The sequence below is a fragment of the Triturus cristatus genome, chromosome 3_2 (assembly GCF_964204655.1).
Source record: "Triturus cristatus chromosome 3_2, aTriCri1.1, whole genome shotgun sequence".
Classification (NCBI taxonomy): Eukaryota; Metazoa; Chordata; class Amphibia; order Caudata; family Salamandridae; genus Triturus; species Triturus cristatus.
In genome coordinates, this window is record NC_140584.1 from 986,126,169 (window position 1) to 986,146,729 (window position 20,561).

Sequence of the window (20,561 nt, forward strand, 5' to 3'; positions counted from 1 at the left end):
CCCCACGTCTGCCTCCGGGGGGACATCGGAGAGCGAACACGCTTCTTCGACTTCTTCCTATGGCGTAGCTTACCGGAATCTGAGGCTCACTTGCTATTAAAGGACTTTGATGTTCCAAACAATGGGACACTACAAAGAATTGTAACAGCGTGCATCTGTATCCTTGGGGATTCTTCCTATATCTGGGTTCGGATGAAAAAGAAATACCCTGATGGTCTTTAAGCAATATATTTCTTAAAGATATATGGAACACTACAGAATTATTGTTGGATGTACCGTGGCCTTATACTATACCTAGTGGGACTTGGAGGTTATCCTCACTGGGTATCGTCAGATAAAAAGGAAATCAAAGAGAAAAGGAAGGAAACTACGGCGATTACCTTGTACAGCACAAACAGCAAGCTTTGTAGTTCGATATTATTCCCCTTAATAGATATCCCAGGTTGGGAGAACTTGCGATACGAGAAGTAGCTGGTCCTGATGAAGGTGGTTTTCACGTTTTCTTTTGCCACCGAAACGCGTTGACCAAGTCTCTTTGTAGATACTACAAACTTGTTGTAGTAGCTCCCTCTTGGGGGCCATAAGGACTACCTTATAATTAACAATGTGCTAATTGGGACAACTATTGAGATTTATGTGTAAGGAGTGTTTTGTATGTGGTTGTATGAATGAAGAGTATGATTGTGCAGTGTTCTTCTCCCTGGGTTTTGTTCTTGTCATGATTTGGAATAATATTTTTGTATCAATGAACCGATATGAATAATGTGTAAAATATAGTGATGGTGTTATTAATGAAAATTGATTTATATGTAAAAAATTCTATTATGTTTATATAAAGAAAAAGGAAAATACAAAAATACAATAAACAGAAGTAAAAGATATAAATTGTTGTTCTTTGTGTGCTAGCCCATGCTAACTAGGATCTTATGTAAAACAAATCTTTGATCATATATAGGAAATTAAAATAGAGGTCGAGAGGGAGCATTATTTGTTAGACAGAGTCCGAGGAGCAATGGCTGCGGTCCCGCGAGCAGTCCTGCGAACGGCCCCTAGACCCAGAGCAGCGGCGAGAGGAGTGCCGGACCTCCAGCAACTTCCGGCACCGCTCCCGTAATGCCTTCGGGGCCATGGCACGGCAGTCCCGACAATCCCGGAAGTCGTGGTCGTTCTCCAGGCAGTAGAGGCAGACATCATGTGGGTCCGCCACCGACATATTACGGTGGCATGACCAGCAAGAGAAATCCGGGCATCCCCACGTGCACTAGGAGACAAGAGAAGGAGACAAAAAGTCTCAAACAAGTGGTCAAAAAGTGACCGAGGTACGTGCTCAATCCGGATCTGTGCTTTCGGCACGGAAAAAGAAAGAACTGACGTCAGTGTGCATGGGTGGAGCCTAAGTAACCTCCGTGACGTCATTCCAGCGTGCACGATGCCGGTGTCTGGCGCGGAGCCGCACGGCGCCACCTACTGGCACGCAGAGGTACTGCTAAGCAGAAAACTTTCCGGATCCAGACTGACGCCTGGGAAATATTCTAAGGTAAGGAATCTATCACTAACGTGTCTCTTTCAGATTCCATCTGTTCGCCAACGGCTAGGAAACTGTGGGAGGCCTTAAATAGGAGCCCAAGAGATCAGATATTAGTAAGATCTTGCCAAAGAGAGTATAAAGCAGAATTGGCAAATCGTAAGTCCGCTTTGGAGGAGGAAGCTTGGAGAGAATTAATGGAGGCTAGCACGTTAAGGGACAGTTCCAGATTCTGGAGCATAATCAATAGTCCCTTTTTAAACCCTGAGGAAGGGAGTGCAGTAGATGCCCACATTACCGAGGAGGAGTGGTTGCTCCACTTTGAAGTCATGTTTGAGTGCCCCCCTGAGATGAACTGTTCTTTTTCCCGGGAGGCAGGTACACCTGACATGGTTTTAAACTTATCAGAGGGCAAGGATGGTATTGTCGGATTGACCAGTAACAAAGCCCTGGGACCTGATGGCATCCCAGCTGACCTCTTTAAATCAGATCCAACTTTTTGGGCGCCAGGTCTTACGACAGTTTTGAATGCAGCAGCAAAATCCGGCTGTCCTGAGTCTTGGGCTACCTCTACCATAGTGCCAGTTTTAAAAAAAGGCAATCGGGATAGTACTTATTGTTACAGACCGATCTCCTTGTTGGATTCAGTGGTTAAGGTGGTGGGTCGAGAACTTTTAGATAGGCTGACCACTTGGACAGAGGAACATGCCACTCTATAGGACATTCAGTATGTGTTCCGGCCTGGGTGGTCAACTGTGACCCAGTGTCTCAACCTATTCATGATTCTCAATAAATATACGGTTGCCTGCCCCGGCACAATTTATCTAGCGTTCATGGATCTGTCCTCCGCGTTTGATCATGTGAACAGGGCCAAACTGTGGCAGACCATGTTGGCTATTGGAGTAGATGATAATATCTTCTATTTCTCGGATAATCTTCACCAAGCAACTACGGCGCAGGTCAGATTCTCACAAGATTTAAGAGTCTCCCATAATTTTGCCATAAAGAGAGGTGTATGCCAGGGGTGTATCTTGGACCCCTTTCTGTTTAATTTGTATATCAACGATCTGGATAAAGTGCTACAAACCACAAAGGTTGATTACCCGCAGGCAGGCCTACGTGGTCTGCTGGTTTTATTATACACGTATAACGCGGTCCTTATATCCAGGACCGCCAGGGGATTACAACCTCTGCTTGACTCCTTCTCTGCCTTTATGATGGCTGGGGATTTATCCATAAACGACTCCAAATCTTTTGTGATGCAGGTGGGCCTTCGCAAGAAAAAGACCTTTCAATTTAGGGTAGGCACTGCTCAGGTCCCCCGCACTGATGTTTTTTCGTATTTTGGGGGTCATACTGGATGAGCAGACGAAATGGGGCTCACTAAAAAGAGAAACTTATTTCGGGCAAATACGGCCATTTTGCTTCTAAATTAGGCAAAAGACCGTTCGCAGCACTTATACTAACCCAGAATCAGTATCTAAAAAGGATTTGGGATGGTTAACGGAGTCCTTTTGCAGTCTAAGGAAATTGGGGAGGGAAGAGCTGGAATTGAGGAAACCTAGTGTCCAAAATTTTTTAATACTGAAAACTACATCATCTACTGAGCCATACCTTCTGGGATCTTTTAGTACTTATGAACGTTTTTTGTTGGCTAGGTTTCGCCTGGGTTTTTTTCACCTCCGGTTGGCTTTACCAAGGGGGGAGTAGTAGAGGCCAGATCTTAGCATCTTGTGGCTGCGACGGGGAGTCTCCACACGACATGCTTCATTTTTTTTTTAATTCAACTGTAGGCTTTATGTGATCCCCCGGAAAAATGTTATTGTCCCTATCTTAAGGAGGATGAAATTCAGCCGGGCTTTCCCAGCTTTTATTTATTTACAGCTGTTGCATAAAGATTCTACTGTAAAACCTAAAGCATCCTATACCATAAAGCTCCAAAATAGACTTACGTGGCATAGCCCGCAACCACCGGGAAAGGAGGCAACTCCTTTTTGTTAATTAACCCTCACACACCCTATTGGTGTTATGCTTCAGCATAGGGTTCACCCTGACTCCTAAAGGTCAGGGTGGGCTCAACCGTATTTCAAGAAGCGCTTAGAAGATGTAGGCCAGGGGTCTAATGATAAAAACCCTCCTACGTTCCCCGGGTATCCCTTTATTCATGGAGACGTAGCGGATATTAAAATAAGAATATAAAAATAGGGTTGTGTGAAGGTAATGGTCATATGACCCTACCTCTTTAATGGCCAATTAGGTCCCGGGATTTCTTCAGGGCAAAATCAGATTCCCTCCCTGGATTTAATAAAGGAGGTGCCTATATTTTGTTTATTTGACGGAGCAGAAAGCTGCTCTCTTGTGAGAGTAGTGTGGAGGGTATACTTATCTCTCAATCCAGAATGAACGCAAAAATTACGCCTGTAAGACAAAAGTGAAAAGAAACAAAAACGAGTAATCTTTCATTTTATCACATTTCTGTAAGTATGCACTCCCAAATTGCTCGGCGTGCATTAATTCCTATGACTCAGTGATCTGTGATCATAAGAATGGGCTATTGTAGGGTGAAACAGTCCGCAATCTGCCACTTGCTATGCGTCCAGTGCTCGCATTCCATTTTATTTGAATATCGTGACCACCTACAAACAGTTAAAAATAGAACTACAATGTCCAAAATTTCACCCATCACTGCATGATTATCTTGGTAATATCACACACATAACGTGAACCATATCAATGCTGTGTGTATTGCCCGTATTTCATTGTTTGAATTATATCAGGATTTAGCCTTACCCGATTGGGGTGAATCAAGCAATTCTCATGGGGATCAGGAAGGGATAGCCTTTTAGTCAAACGCTAAAAGGATAATGGAATAGATGTCCATGTTAATAATGACTGCTCCCCAAACAAACTTGCAAACTGCGTCTTTACCTTGATTTTGTGGTCACGGCAACAAGAGGACACTTACTACTTCAAAGGTCCAGCCCCACTGTACACCTATTCGTCTCCCGCCATTAGCAATTGACATGCCCGGGTCGCGGCTTTAAATAAAAATGAAGGGATGTCTATTCAGACCTGGAATGGGTGTGGTGAGCAGCAGGTCGCCTGTGTGTCATAATTTAGTGTTTCCACATCACTAGAACTACAAAAATCACAAAGGATCATGAGAAACATAGTTCTGGCTGAACAAAGCCGTCGTGAGGATACTGGTATTATGTGTAACCAAATGGGAACTACAGGGCGCCCAGGTGATCATGGGACATGTAGTTTCCCATGCATAAAAGAAAGTCCTGAAGTTCCAGCCTATTAAACACTTCCCATCGCAGGGTGTATGGGGCCTGAAACCTTTTTTGTAACCCCACTTCTACTAGGGTAAAGCTAATTAAGTGATAATTACAAGAAGGGCGCACCAAGCGCTAACGGGGTCCGGTCACGAAAAATACAGTATTATGGTATTATAAATGTTAATGGCTGTGGTTTCATAGAGGGCACTACCGTGAAATGTCAGGAAAGGAAGGGGAGGTATATGTTGGTAATGGAATTACTGCTGCCCTTCTATCTGCGGCTCAGTGCGTTCTATAGGATAGAGTCATTTAATCCTACACGGTCCGTTTTAAGCTTATAGACCCAACGCTGTTCTTTATCTAGCAGTCTCTTTGAGATGTTAGGACCATCTTTAATTCTTTCGATAATGGTCCATTCCAGATCGCAATCAGTATGGCCTTTTTCTACAAAATGTGCTGTCAATTTTGTTGCTATGATGGCTATTCTAATGGTACTTCTGTGTTCCCCAATTCGCAACTTGACATTCCGGGTCGTCATACCTATGTATCTAGATTTACATGTGCAGGTGATCATATAGATTGCATTGGAAGTGTTGCAATTGGTGTACCACGCTCTGAATGAAGTCCCTGTCAGACAAGGGAACGACTTCCGCTGCTTTTTCCCATATGTACAGTGAAGATAGATACCGGTCTCCGTCAGGACCCTTCTCCAGTCTCATTGCTCGGTCGTCTGTAGGGGAGAAGAACCACTTGCGTATGGGCTGCACCTGGGCAGCCCAGTAGAAGGCTCGAAGATAGAGAAGTGACACCCCCCATTGTATATGTTGTGTGCAAGGTGTGCAAAGCTATTTGTATGATGCCTCCATCCCATAGAAGCATGCGCAGTATGGCATCTTCTCCCTCAAAGACGACATTGGTGATTGGCCACGGGGCATTTTGTAGGACATACAGTGATTTCGGGAGGGTGATCCTCTTGAACAGAGAGGTCATACCCATTACGGAAAGGGGCAGCAGTCTCCACCTATCTATTCTGGTGGAGCTTCCATAGGTTTTTTTGTAGGAGCAAGGAGTTATCCTTTACCACCACAATCCTAGGTAGTGGAACCCGTCCATTGTGACATTTACATTGGGTGGGATCGGTATTGTATCATTCTATTCCCCCAAGCAGAATGAGATACACTTGTCCAAGTTGATTTTATATCCTGTATACTTTTCAAAGCTAGCAAAGATCGACAGTACCCCCTTGCAGTGACATCACAGAGTGAGAGCGGTATAGTAACACATTGCCCGCGTAAAGTGGTACCTTCTTCAGCTCTCCTTCCCATGCCAAAGAAGCCCACAACATCGCTGCTCACTCACACCCAGATTGCAAGGTGTTCCATACAAAGAACGAACAGTAAAGGGGACCGAGGGCACCCCTGCCAGGTCCCCCCACCCAATGGGAATGCCTGGCACAAATTGCCAATTACCTACACCTTGTAGATGGTAGTTTATAGAGCAGTTTTGCCCAACCAATGTAGTCTAATGCCTTTCAATGTCCATGTAAAGGAGTGCTCTCAGCTCCAGGATATCTTTCCTGTACTCCAGCCAGCTGTGGATGCATCTGAGATTCTGTCTAGTCAGGTGTATAAAGCCTGGTTGGTCTCTATAAAATTAAGGGGGAAATTATTTCCACAAGTCTAAGTGCCAAAATCTTCATCAGAATCTTAACTTCTGTATTCAAGAGAAATATGGAATTACAAGAGGTGCATGAGTACCCTGGTTTACTGAATTTTGGGATTACCACTGTTGTTGCTTGTCAGAGAGTGGGGGTAGTTTGCCCGCAACTCGTGCTGCACTGAACATATCCAGCAAGTAGGGGCCCTGGACAGAGAGCATCCATTTATAGACTTTCACTGGTATCCTGTTGGGGCCGGGGGTCTTGCCAGTTGCATCACCCCCACTGCCTCCAGGATCTCTCAAAGGGAGAGTTCCTGGCCAAGGTAATCCCGATTCGCCACGTTAAGCTGTGGCAGTTTATCCAAAAAGGCTACCTACACCTGCCTCAGTGGTAGCATGATATTGTGTTTCAAACAGTGTTTGGTAGTACGATAGAAAGGCATCGGCTATTCCCCTATCAGTCATCCCTGAGGTGTCATTGAGTTTGCCCACTCATCTCGTGTCTTCTTCACGTCGACCAAGCCATGCCAGGAGGTGGCCATTGTGAGAAGATGGCCTGGTATATGCTGACCTCTAATTAAAGTGGGCACCTTGTACCACTCCAAACAACCCTTATTGATGATTAGGTTAAAGACAACCTCTATTGAAAGCTATCCTAGTGGTAGCTATGGAGAGCAGCCTTCAGGCTAAGTCTCGAAGGAATGTAAAACAGCTTGGTTTACCAGATTATAACCTCCTGAATGACCAAATGAAAGGAGAACCACACAAGGAATATATAAAATATATGTATTTATTACTAAACACTCTCTACTAATCTCTTTATGAGATTAGAGCACAAGGCACACACTATTAAAGCACTAGAACGACAGTAAATAGCACAATACACAGTGGGCTCCAGGGGGTGACCAAACCATATACTAAGAAAGTGGTATAACAACCACGACTTGACTAGACTCAGTGCCTAGAGCACGTAGAATCGCTGGGACCCCAAGGAACCACCCAAGGTAGTGACACAGGGGACCCAGGTAGGCCGGGTGCAGTGTGAGAACACAGCCGCAAGCTCCTTACAACTCTATGGGAAAGCAGCGGTTGGAATTTTAAAGATTAAAGACACTTAGGAGAGGACTTCAAACAAACCCTTTGGAACATAGAAGGTTCTAAGGCCAGCACCCTTGAGAGTACAGAGGTACCCGGGTTACCTATCGCAGGAGAGCCGGATGCATAGGGGTCAAGTGGTGTCAGAAACGTTCGTTGATTTCAATGGCGTGATGCGAAGTGCTGCTGCCAGGAAGATGAGAAGTGTCCGTTGTGATCCAAGCCAGGATCAGAGCTAAGAAGAACCTGAAAGCAGAGGGGACAGAGTCTGGGTCACTTCACAGTGACCAGGGGCACGATAGGCGAATGCCCACCAATGTCAGGGGAAGCTTGACTCTGCAGCCACGGAGACGTCGACGACGACCAAAGTACGGAGGTGAGCTGTCCCACGAAGGATGTCGAGTGCTGGGGGGTCAGTGTCCGGATTGAACACCAACAAGCCTTGGCAAATGCAACTAACGTGGTCAGAGGAAAGATGCTTTGGTGAGGACCAGCAAGGTCCTGGGGACTCTCCAAGCTATGGAGAGTCAGAGCACGTCTGGAGCAACCAGGAAAGCCCACTGAAAGTTAAAGTTGCCTTCACAGGGACCCACAGGCCAACGGACCAGGGATCGCGAAGGGACCTCGAGCTGAATCACAAAATACCAGCCCACGGAACACTCGTGGAGGGTAGGCCGGATATCTTCGGTGGAAGTACTGCCCGGGGTCAGGACTACAAGTAGCCCAAAGCACAGCCTCAGGGATCGCCAAAAAGCATATGCTGCTGCAAATGGACACGGTGCACAGGAGTAGGAGTTGCACAGTCCCCACGAGGGCTGCAGGTCTCAGGATTGCTAAGAGCACTAGTCGACCTCGGGGACACTTGGGAACCCACCTCCTGTGTTGCAGAAATCTTCAGAGTCCTCAGGAGCTCGGGAGATGCAAACCGGTCAGATGCCTTTAAGGTGCCTGCCTTGCAGGGGAGTAACTCCTTTACTCCAAGGGAGATTCTTCAGTCATCCAGCGTAGTGTAGAGAGTCGAAGTACTTGGTTTCTGTAGCAGAGTTTCATCCAGGTAAATCTAAAGTACTGTAGTCAGGGGTTCCTACTTTATACCCAAGGAAGGGGTGGGACAAACTCTGAGGCCCACCTATGGGAGGGTCAGGACAGAGGGGTGGCTACACCCATTTTCTTTGTCCAGTTTCGCGCCAGAGCAGGGGCAAATGGCTCCTTCAACTGGTTTGAGCTGGACTATGCACAGGGACACCAAATGTGCCCCCAGTGTAGACATCAAAGCACTCTTGGAGTGCACCCACCCAGCCCAAATACACTAAAGCCTGTCTGGGAGGTGGTCACACCTCCCTGTGACAGGAAACCTAATGTCCAGCCTTCACCTGCCGGAGTTTCATCCAGCGCAAAAAGAACAGTTGATGGACAGAATGCAGAACAATGGCATACATTCACCCCAGTACAGAGATCTGGGCCTAAATCCATCGTTGTTTTGCTCCCATGCAATTCCAGTTTGAACCTAGCCATATGCAAATCAGTCTTGACCCTGTGTCTCATGGGAACAGTCCAGCCCGAACTGCCAAGCCAGGTCCTCCCTGGACTGGAAACAGTATCCAAGGACCGGTTTCGGGGTTTCACCCCTCATCAACGAGGATAGCTTGATTCCAGTGGCAAGGGGTGGCATGGTGAGCAAAAGAATTATGGATTTAACCCAGATCTCTTGACTGGGGGTGAATGTTTTCATTTGTTCTGCATTCAGTCCATCAATTGTGTGTCTTTTGCTTTCTTGCCCTAGGTGCGCCAGGTATGCCCAGACGTGGGTCCTGGGGTCACTGTGCCACTGGAATTAAGCTATCCTGGCTGAAGAAGGATGAAACCGCGAAACCTGTCCTATAATGCTTGTTTCCGGTCCAGGGAGGACCTGGCTTGGCAGTTGGGGCTGGAATGTGCTTAGTGAAATCCTGCAACGAGGTCCAAGTGGACGCCTGATAGATGTCTTGCAGGGGGACACGCGTCCCAATACTGTAGTAGCTGCTGTCGCCCTGGTAGAATGGGCGCAAAGCCCAACTGGAAGTTCTTTTTTAGCCAGAGAGTAACTGGCTTTAATGCACAAGACAACCTATCTGGAGATAGTGCGCTGGTGCACAGCCCGGACTTTCTTGGCGCCCACGTTGCCAACAAAGAGCTGGTCATCCACCCGGAACTGTTGTGTGCGGTTGAGATAGAATGAAAGCGCACGTTTTGGGTCCAGACGGTGGAGCCTTTCCTCTTCTCATGAAGGGTGCGGAGGCGGAAAGAAAGTGGGCTCTGTGACAGTTTGCCCGAGATGAAAGGCAGAGACTACTTTTGGTAGAAAGGAGGGACGCGGTTGAAGCACAACCTTTTCCGGATGAATCGCTAGGAAAGGAGGTTTGCAGGAAAGAGCCTGGAACTCACTCACCGAGCGGAGGTGATGGCCACCAGGAAGACAGTTTTCAAAGTTAATAACCACAAAGGACAGTTATGAAGAAGCTCAAAGGGAGTGCACATCAAGTATGTGAGAACCAGGTTCAAGTCCCATTGAGGCATCACAAAAGGAAAAGGTGAGTAATGCCTTTGAGAAATCTATTGACAACTGGCGACTTGAAAAGAGAGGGATGATCAGGCAGCCTTAGAAAGGCTGAAAGAGTAGAAAGGTAGCCCTTGATAGTGCCCAGAGCAGAGCTCTGCTGGGCCAAAGAAAGAAGGAACAATAGGACCTCAGAAAGAGGGGTAGCAAGAGGATCAACAGATTTCGCTGTGCACCATTCCACAAATTCTTTCCACCGACAGGCGTATACAGTTTTAGTGGAGGGACGCCTGGCTGCCAGAATCACATTACAGACTTCGGGAGGCAAGTCCAATGGAATCAGCTGTCGCCGCTCAATCTCCACGCAAGGAGGTGGAGGCTGGACAGGTTCGGGTGGAGGACCGTCCCCTGTTGCTGCGACAGGAGATCCTCCCGAAGAGGCAGTCGGATCGGGAGATCTATGCTCATACTGAGTAGCTCGGATACCAAACTCTGCGAGCCCAGTCCGGTGCCACAAGAATGACTTGTGCCCGGTCGTGCCTGATCTTCTTCAGCACTCTGGGCAGAAATGGTATAGGCGGAAAGGCGTACAACAGACAGCAACTCCACTCGTGACGAAAAGCGTCACCTAGGGAGTGCCGCCTTGGAAACTCCAACGCGCAGAACTGCTGACATTGCGCGTTCTCTTCGGTGGTGAATAGATCTAACCAAGGTTCTCCCAACGGCTGAAGGGGACCTCGCACCACCTCCGAGTGAAGACGCCATTCGTGATCCAACATGCACCTGCGGCTGAGTTCGTCCGCCCTGGCGTTCAGGGTACCTGCCAGGAGTTGAACCGTTGAGACATAGAGCCTCCTGACATAGGATCCACGACCCCACCCAGCCTTGTTTGTTGCAGTACCATATGGCGGTGGTGTTGTCTGTGAACACCTGCACTACTCTCCCCTTGACAGAGGGAAGGAATGCTTTGAGTGCAAGTAGGATCGCCCTGAGCTCCAAAAGATTGATATGGAGCTTGGACTCCGCCGGAGACCAGAGGCCTCTGATCTCTGCCTCTCCCATGTGGCCGCCCCATCCCAGGAGGGACACGTCCAACACTACTGTGTGCTCCGGTCTGGGAAGGGAGAGGGATCTGCCGCTGACCCAACGCTGGTTCGTGAGCCACCACTGCAAGTCCTGTGCAGTGCCCTCCGAGATCAGGAAGTATTCGGACAGGTTCCCCCAATGCTGCGTCCACTGGAACTTCAGGTCCCACTGCCAAGCCCGCATATGCCATCTGGCATGATCGATTAGCAGGATGCAGGAGGCCATGAGGCCCAGCAGCCTCAGGGTCTTCCTGACGGAAACCCAGGACCAGGGCTGAAAGATCAGAATCATAGCCCGAATGTCCTGGACTCGCTGTTCGGGAGGATAAACCCGAAACTGCGCCGTATCCAGAACCGCTCCAATGAAGAGGAGCTTCTGGGAGGGAATCAGGTGTGACTTCGGCACGTTGATGGAAAACCCCAGCAAATGCAGGAGGTCGGCCGTAGTCTGGAGGTGGGTGACGACTGCCTGGGGTGAGCCCGCCTTCAACAGCCAGTCGTCGAGATAGGTGAAGACTGAAACCCCTGATATGCGCAGATGAGCTGCAACCACCGCCATCACACCCGAGGGGCGCTGGTAAGGCCGAAAGTGAGCACAGTGAACTGAAAGTGCTCGTGGCCTACCGTGAACCGTAGGTAACGCTGGTGGGCCGGCAGCATGGGGATATAAAAATAAGCATCCTGCAAGTGCAACGCTACCATCCAGTCTTGAGGGTCTAGGGCAGACAAGACCTGAGCAAGCGTGAGTATCTTGAACTTCTCCTTCCAGAGGAAGCGTTTGAAATTCCAGGGGTCTAAGATAGGCCGCAGTCCCTTGTCCTTCTTTGGAACCACGAAGTAGTGGGAATAACAACCACGACCTACTTCTGGCATCGGAATGCGCTCGATGGCCCCCTTGGCCAAGAGGGCCACAACTTCCTGCTGGAGAAGTGACAAGTAATCCCCCAACATGCGGTGGTACTGAGGTGGCATGGCTGGAGGGGTAGACTCGAAGGGGAGGGAGTAGCCCCTTCTGACTATTTGCAGAACCCACCTGTCCGAGGTAATGGAGCACCAGTGGGGAAGGTGATGGCGAATCCTGCTACCCACTGGCGTCAGGTGGGCCTGAAACACCAGACTAGGAAGGTTTAGAGGCGGCGGCGGCAGGGGAGGTGGTGGATTGACTCGCCCGCTGTCCTCAGGACTCACCACGGCGGGTCCCACGTCCGTGGCTGCGCTGAGACTGTGGCTGCGCAGGCTTGCGGAACTGAAAGGAACGCGCCTGGGCGCCCCGACCTCGAAAGGAGCGAAAAGCGGGCCCCAAGGGAGTATGTGTGGTGGCGAGACCCAAGGACTGGGCCATAGCCCGAGAGTCCTTAAAGCGTTTCAGGGTGCTATCCGCCTTATCACCAAAGAGGCGTGTGCCATCAAAGGGCATGTCCAAAAAGGTGTTCTGGACATCCCCAGAGAAGCCAGTAGTTCGGAGCCAAGAATAACGACGGAGCGCAACTGTTATGGAAAGTGCCCTACCCAGAGAATCGTCAGTGTCAAGCCCACAACGGTTAGTACATTTTGCAGCATCTCTCCCTTCGGTAATGGCTTGGGAGACAACCGCCCGTTCTTCCACAGGACACTGAGGCAGCACCTGTACCACGGTGTCCCACACAGAATGGGAATTGCGGCCTAGCAGGCACGCAGTATTCACCACCCGCAACCTGGAGCTGGCAGAAGTGAAAATCTTTTGCCCAAATTGCTCCAGTTTCCTAGATTCCTTGTCCGGAGGAGCAGAAGGGAACGCACTCGGCGAGGCAGAAGCCTGGACAGCCAGACTCTCGGGCGTCGGGTGTTGTGTGAGAAAGCTGGGATCGCCCGAAGCCAGGTGATGGGGGCATGCCACACCCTTGTCTACAGGAACTCCTGTGTTAGGTTTGTTCCAGGTGCTCAACAGGATATCGGTAAGCGCTTCATTGAAGGGCAGCAACTGCTCCGCAGAGGATGACTGCAGCACCTCAGTCAGGAGATTGGTCCTGATAGGTACAAAAGGGAGCTCGAGGTTAAGAGCCTCAGCCGCCCTACGCAACACCTCTGAAAAAGTCCCAACCTCCTCCGTAGCCATGGAAGAAGGGGACAGAGTACCAGGGTGTGGAGAGAAATCCAGATCTACTGGACCCTCCACATCGCCTTCCTATTCAGGCTCATCCTCGCATTGAGCTGCAAGATTACTCAGACCCCTCCCAGTACTCCCCTTCGTCCGCCGGTTGTTGAAGAGGCCGATAAGGACAAGGTGCCCTGGGAAATGGGATAAACTCCCCTACAAGCAATGGAATGGGGGGTAAGACACCAGTCCTGGTTCGCGCCGTCCGGCGTTAGCGGTGGTGCCACGCCCGGCACCGAGGCCAGATCCAGACCCGGCACCGAGGCCCGAGCCGGCGGTGCCGCAGGGTATAGTTCCGGCATAGCCGAGGCCAAAGGCGGTGGAACCGAGGCAGACCCTCCCGATAGATCCGCGGTCCCCAAAGGCGCTCCGGAGGAACAAATGGTGCAAGGCCGACACGAAGGCCTGCATCTCGTCCGAAGTCGCGTGCGGTCCCGGAAAGGGTGGGTTGGCCGCAGGCAACAACGGAGGCTCCAACGGAGCCGCGGGGTATATTGACCGCCCGCCGCCTCCACCACGTCCCGTGACCGGTGAGGGGTAGAGGAAGAGCGATGTCGCTTCTTTGACTTTTTATGGCACCTAGACTTACCTGTCCCTAATTCCGACTAGCAATGCTGATGGCTCCGAGACCGGTCCCTCGACCTCCCACGGGATCGGGACCTCGATAGGCGCAGAACCGATTGCCGGAACACCAACAACTTGCAGGAACGCTCCCACAAAGCTTTCGGCGCCATGGCCCGACAATCGGGGCACGCCTCAGGGTCATGGGCATGCCCCAAGCAAAAGAGACACACGTCATGCGGGTCCGCTACCGACGTGTTTCGGCGGCAGGCCCTACAGGACTTAAACCCAGGCATCCCTACTGCACCAAAACAAGTTGTCAGAAACCGAGTTAAAACTTTTTTAACTAGTGGTGGCACTCTCTCGGATCTGCGCTGCTGCGCGGAAAAAGAAAGGACTGATGTCAGCGCGCATGGGCGCGTCCAAGTAGCTCCGACGACGTCATCTCGGCGGCTACGACGCCAGCGACGTACGCAGAGCCGTACGAAGATGCCTACTGATGCGCAGGGGTACTGCTGACGAAAACATTCCGGATTCAGTCTGACGCCAGATGATATTCTAAGATAAGGAATCCATCACTAATGTGTCTCTTTCAGATACAACTTGTTTCCATGCAGCCGTTTTAAAGTTAGCATTTACCGCAAGGTTATAATGCATTTAAGAGTATATGGTTGGCTGCATCACAAACAATCCCGCAATAGAGGTTCCGAAGGCTGCAGAGGGGCTCTGCTCATGCAGGTTCACCCTCTCACATAAAACCCAGCACCCTGCCTTCAGGATTGATAAGGCCTGCCATAGGGGTGACTGGTAGGTTTATATGTGCAGTGATATGGAGTAGATATAGTGAACCTATATCTGTGTTAGGGGTGCATGCATCACCTTACACAGGCTGCTGTAACAGACCTGTTGTGTCATTTTGAATGGTCTCCAAGGGGTGGCATAGTACATGCTGCAGCCCCTGAGGGGCCTCTGGGGTACCTATGCCCTGGGTATACCATATACTAGGGACTTATAAGGGTACCCCAGAATCCAATCTGGAGTGTACCTAAAGTACATGCAATAAATATAGAGGCGAAAGCAGCTAGGCTGGGGTCCTGGATAGCAGGATCCCAGCCAGACTAAGTCAAAAACAGTGAAACATCAGCAAAAAGTGATGGTAACTATAAGAAGCAGATCCTACTCTCCTACAGCCATCCTTATCACTCACTTCGCAAAGTTTAAGCAGTGGGGTGAGCTAGTGTTTTTTCAGCCTCCTCGAGTGTCATGGCTAGGTATACCTTTTGCAGAGCTTCCAGGCAAAGCAGCATTGCTTGGCTCCCCGATCTGAGGTGTGCATGCTTAGTCTCACGTATATCAGTTTCCAGAGATCACAGCAAGGCAAGCCTCTGGACTTTCTTCTTGGCTATTATGTGTTGGGTCCTATCGTGGAGGACGGTCCTGTACGCCTCCCACAGGGACACTGGAGAGGGAATCCAGTCTTTATTTACCTTACAGTATTTGGTAGACACTGACCGCATCATGTCACTATCCTAGAGCTCCCAGCTGCTGAGGCCCCAGGCTCCCCACTTAGTGTCCGCATGCGCCCCCAATACTACTAGTAAAGGGGCATGGTCTGAGATTCTCCTTGGTAGATATTCAGCCGAAAGGTAGACTGGGCACTCCCCCGTCAGGACAAAGATGTAGTCAGGTCAGGAGGAAGGCCCTGTGGGTCCTGGAAAAGAAGAAACACTGTCTGACAGTTGGGTAAGTAGCTCTTCAAGCATCTAAAAGGCCAAAGGCTCGGGCCAAATGCGTTAATCGAGTCCCTGCAGGGAGCCCTGTCACGTCAGCATGTGATCTGTCCAGGTTCTTGTCCATTAGCTCACTGAATTCACTACCCACTACGTGTATATCTGTGTTTGTTTCTAGCAAGAAAACAGGCTGTTGGAGTGGGGGGACATGTAGATGTGTAAGGCGATTGCGCAGGTGTGTCACCAGGTACCCTAGACTCCAACAAATCAGCCCTGTGGGTGGCACAAGGTCCTGTCTATATGAAAGGGTGGGGGGGGGTCCTTTTGGCAGGATCGCCACTCCTTTTGTACACTTGGTGAATCCAGAGTAAGAGAGTACTCTGTACTGCTCTCTGGTAAGACATCAAATTATTTTTCCTGCTAGGTGTGTCTCTTACAGGAATATCAGGTCTGGGGGCTGTATTCTAAGGTATTAAGCCACCACGCCACATTTGAGCTTGTTAAGAAGGCCGTTGATGTTCCATGACAGGACCTTAAACTGATGTGTCTCACATCCCTGCGTGTGATATGTCACGGTCATGTTTCTCTATGCTCCTTCTTGGTTGTGTGGCTCCACCTCAGAGTGTGTATCTTGGGCTTGTCACCCCGTTATGTGCTTCTTTCCACCATCCCTGTCTTGGGAGCTGTGTGCATCGACTAATGGGATGGAGGACTTTAAATGAAAACTACCCAGCTACGGGTGGCAACCAGCCTCTCCACGACTACTTGCCCTCACCCTACACTTCGTAAAAGAGTATTTGTTGACCTAACGCGAAACTTCCCAACATATCAAACACTAGGGCAGGCCTGTGATCAGTTCTCCACCCCTTCTGCTCAGTATTGAGTTGTCCATGCATCTATGGGCCTTCGGGAAGGGTTGCGCATAGGCTCCAATTGGGTTGTGGTTGCCTCAGTTGGCCATTACCACCGCACCGTGCCCCATAGAAAACTGTGCCCAGATCCCCCCGTCTCAGCCACCAGTGGGGGTGGCATACCACCACTAATAGCCAGTGTCTCAGGGCTACACTGGCTGTGAGGCCTAGGCAAGTTCGGATCATTGTCTCTGGAAAAGTGGGCCAGGGCCTTGTTCGCTGGTTCCTCTCTACTGGATACCGATGATTCTCAGTCAAACCTTGTCCAGCCCGGGACCGACATCACCCGGCACAGCCGGTGAGCTGGTCTGGGCAGGAGGACCACCCTCCAAATGCCTTGGCTTTCGTGTGGGACGACTGGTCTGAGGGGCCTTCAATTGCGACCTCTCCTCCACCCAGTGGTGTTGAAGAAATGAGCTGGATAGAGGAGCATGTATTGGATTTGCATTGCTTGGAGTTTGGCTTTTATCTCCATGAATGTGCGCTATAGTGTAGTAGTAGTGTAGTGTAGTGTAGCCTGGGAAGATCATGATCCAAGTGGACTATAGTGATACAGTATTGGATTTGCGTGCAGCCCGGACGATAGCATCTCTGTCTGATTCTGGTCAACAGCTGCAGAAAACATCAGTCTAAGTGGCGCCTCTGGGGGTTGAGGGGGAGTAATGGCTCGGTGGGCTTGTTCTATTATGAAACAAGAGGAGAGTTTGTGAGCTGGACCCAGGATTTAACCATTGTGTAAATTATTATTCCGGGTGTGTGCCCTCAAGTCTCTTCAGAATGCTTACTCGATGCAAGTTGTTACGCCATGACTTACCCTTTGTATTTTCTGTTCATTTCTCAAGATGCAGTCACTTGTGCATTTCATCTTCTGCTGAGTAATCTCTCATTTCCATCCTGGTCATGTGTTACGAAACCTTATGGAGGTCTTGTCTCAGAAGGGATACCTATGTGGTCCAGGCCTCACGCAAGTCTCTTATAGCCTGTAGTATGATAGCCATGAATGTCGGTTCACCTTCCTGCTTTATTTACTGAGACCATCGACTTGGGAGGGTGTTGCCACTTCTGCGCCCGGTTTTGTGAAACAACTGATCCTCCCCTAGGAAGAGGTCGCGGCTATGCCTCCCATAACCATGGAGATAATCCATGCGTGGCACCTCACTCAGAGAAAGGGCATAAACGCCTGTCGGCCTTTCTCCACATAAATCTCCCACAGATGTGGTTAATGCTGCAAGCGCACCCAATAGAGCACAAGATAGGATCCTCAGTAGCACCTAGCTGATCTCACAGAGGGAGTCTGCCAGCACAGCCCTAGTGTGGGCAGACTGCAGGGTTTGGGGGGAGGGCTGTCTACGCCTCCCGGGTGGTTCTCTTCAGGGCATTTGTCACTACCCAACATGGGCACCCGCGTCTCCCTGTGTGGACTTCAGTGGCACCCCCATTTTGGTGCTTATCTCTCTGCCTAGAATGGGGGATTTCCACTGACTGTGCCCCCTCTGCTCTGGGTCCTCTTTGAAGCACACAGCCCGTCTCAGCTTCCTATCAGGGGAGGGGCACAAGCAGTCACTCAGTAGGCCCAGCTCCTTTACAGGCTGCGGAGTCAGTCTGGGTGTTTAGACTGGTTGCTCCTGCGGCCTGTTTGCAGAGATAAAACTGTGCTGCTATATGCATTTTTAAATAATACCTCGGATATTCTCTACGAGACTTGCATTTTAAATCCTCTGTGCGTTGGACCCAAGCATACCAATCCATGCTACGGGCCACTATGTAGAACGGTTCCAATTTTTGTTGGCCTGGTACTATTTAGACTGTTTTCAAATGATGCTGATAAATTTTCATAAGCCAGAGTTCGTGTGCTTTAGCCCCAAGTCCATTCGGCGGTATGTCTTCAAGATCAATCTTGTAGAGAATATTTGAAGTATTATTTACAAATACAAATACCAGCACAGTTTTATCTCTCAGAGAATTGAAAATGAAGCCCTACAGAAGTCCATGAAGACGAAACGCGTTGGCTACTGTTTTAAAGTAATAATAGTAATTTATTTTGAACCATAGGCACTGTGTGCATGAAATGCAAAAAGAAGTGTGCTGAACTTTTAAGAATATTATTTAATTTACTCGATAGAATAAGGGTGCTGAACCATCACAATTTGTTTATGGTTTGGAGCTTTCTCCGCTGGAAGTTGAAGGGGGTTGAACTTCCGGTTCTGTGCACCACTCTATCTGTCTTTAAATTGTTTCCACTGTGGTGGTAGGTGCGGTAGCATATTGCGTCAACCCCTTTTGTTTTTATTTACTAATTTAACAGTATCTGCCTAAGCCTCACAGGGGAAGAGGTTCCACTGGCTGCTTCTTCAACAAAATATCAATGAAATAATAGATTTGACATGTTCTGTGTGCAGCCGAATTGCCAAAGCATCAGCAGCCGTTTTTATTTCTGTAATGAATAACTCTTCCTCTGTGGGACCTCTGGAAACAGGATCTCCAACTCAAGCTAAGTGTTAGTGTCACTGTCATTCTGCAAACCACATAACAAACCTCCATAAGAGTTTCTAAAGAGAAGCACATTCTCTACTTAACTGCCATCATAGTCACCACTGTCAGGGTAAAGCTCATCACAGTCTAACGATTCTAAGTCAGATCCAAAACAATTATGAAGTATGTAAAAAGACTCCTCAGTTATTATTTCTTTAAATGAAGAATCTCTTTTTCCTCAAGATCTTTTCACAGATCTTTTTCTCACAATCAGCAATATCAAGTCTCATGTGATTTTTTGCAAATCTCGTCAAGTTAGGAACCACTGGCACATTAACAATATTGCATGGTGAGAAACTCCTCAATGAACACAATTCTTGAATGACTCCAGTGGAGCTGTAGGTAACACCTCCATAGGCTTAAGCAAAGCAAGGGATAAAGCTTCTGGGACAGCACCAAGTAGCTCAACACCAAAGGTGCCGCAAAAGTAGCAAATATGGGGAGGTGACCAATTTGTTTTAAGAAGGCCTAGAATGCTTGCATTTTCTGTTCAATAAACATTTTTAAAAGAAAAAAGAAAAGATGCAGAAAGGGTATCCCATGTTTTAATTAATATCCAGATAAAATATACTTTTTACAGTTTAGCTGCTCCCTAAATACAGCAATATATTTACCTCTTCTGGATTTCTAGAAAAAAGGAATCAGTTCTTCTCATTTGCAGTTCGTACATAGCACGTAGTATATGCAAAGGAGCATTAAGGGCATCATGTGTCATCTGTAATAGAAGACAAGTAATAAGGTCAATACATTGCAAAAGCGGTATATGACTTGAAAAGAATACAGTATTTTGAAAGCTTTATATACCATTTTAAACTGTGTCATAGAACAAAAAAGAACAGAAGTTTATATTTCCCATATAGTACATGCTGTTAAATTTGGATATGACATCACAGAGGTGTAGAGGGTGCTCTACGAGTGCACGGACACCAGTTTTCCACTCTTTTTTCCAAACCCTCAAAGGTGGAGATGAGACTGACAGACATTACAGTAAACCAAAACTAAACAGGGACCTTATTAAAAGTCATTTGGCCAATCCTCAGAAAGGGGAGGCCGGTGGGATTGGTGAGAAAAAATTTCACTGAAGGTAAGTAACTTTGTATGGATACTTCTATCTGCAGATTCCTCTTCTCTTGAATCCATACTCAAGTAGTACCTTTGAGATAAGGAATCTGATGAGACGGTCAAACCAAGAAATAAAACAGCACCAATACCTAGCAGAAACAGATCTGGTAGAGGTGTGATGACCGGGCAAGATCACGTCCGCCACCTCTGCAGGAAAGTGAAGAACTTCACATTATATTGCTCAATCTTTTGGCCCATCTCAGGCAAAATGAGTCTTTGAAGGGTCCCTGGAGCGGGACCCACAGGGTGCAGGACTGTGGACAATGTGCGTTCTCGTAAGCGGCAAAAGGGTCTACCGGAGGGCTGTCGCATTAGGCAACGACAGATTGCACCACTTCCAGTTGGAGACGTCACTCATGATCAGCATGGAAGCGCCAAATCAAATTGTCG

General features: G+C 48.7%; 1 protein-coding gene across 2 annotated transcripts in view; it reads right to left on the reverse strand.

Moving 5' to 3' along the window:
* ZZEF1 (zinc finger ZZ-type and EF-hand domain containing 1) overlaps nucleotides 1–20,561 on the reverse strand; it is a 1,433,434-nt gene that overhangs the window by 272,376 nt on the left and 1,140,497 nt on the right. For both annotated transcript variants that reach the window (XM_085649580.1, XM_085649579.1), the window contains one exon: nucleotides 19,664–19,764. In XM_085649580.1, coding sequence (XP_085505706.1) covers nucleotides 19,664–19,764 — 101 coding nt within the window. The remainder of the gene's footprint in view (nucleotides 1–19,663; nucleotides 19,765–20,561) is intronic.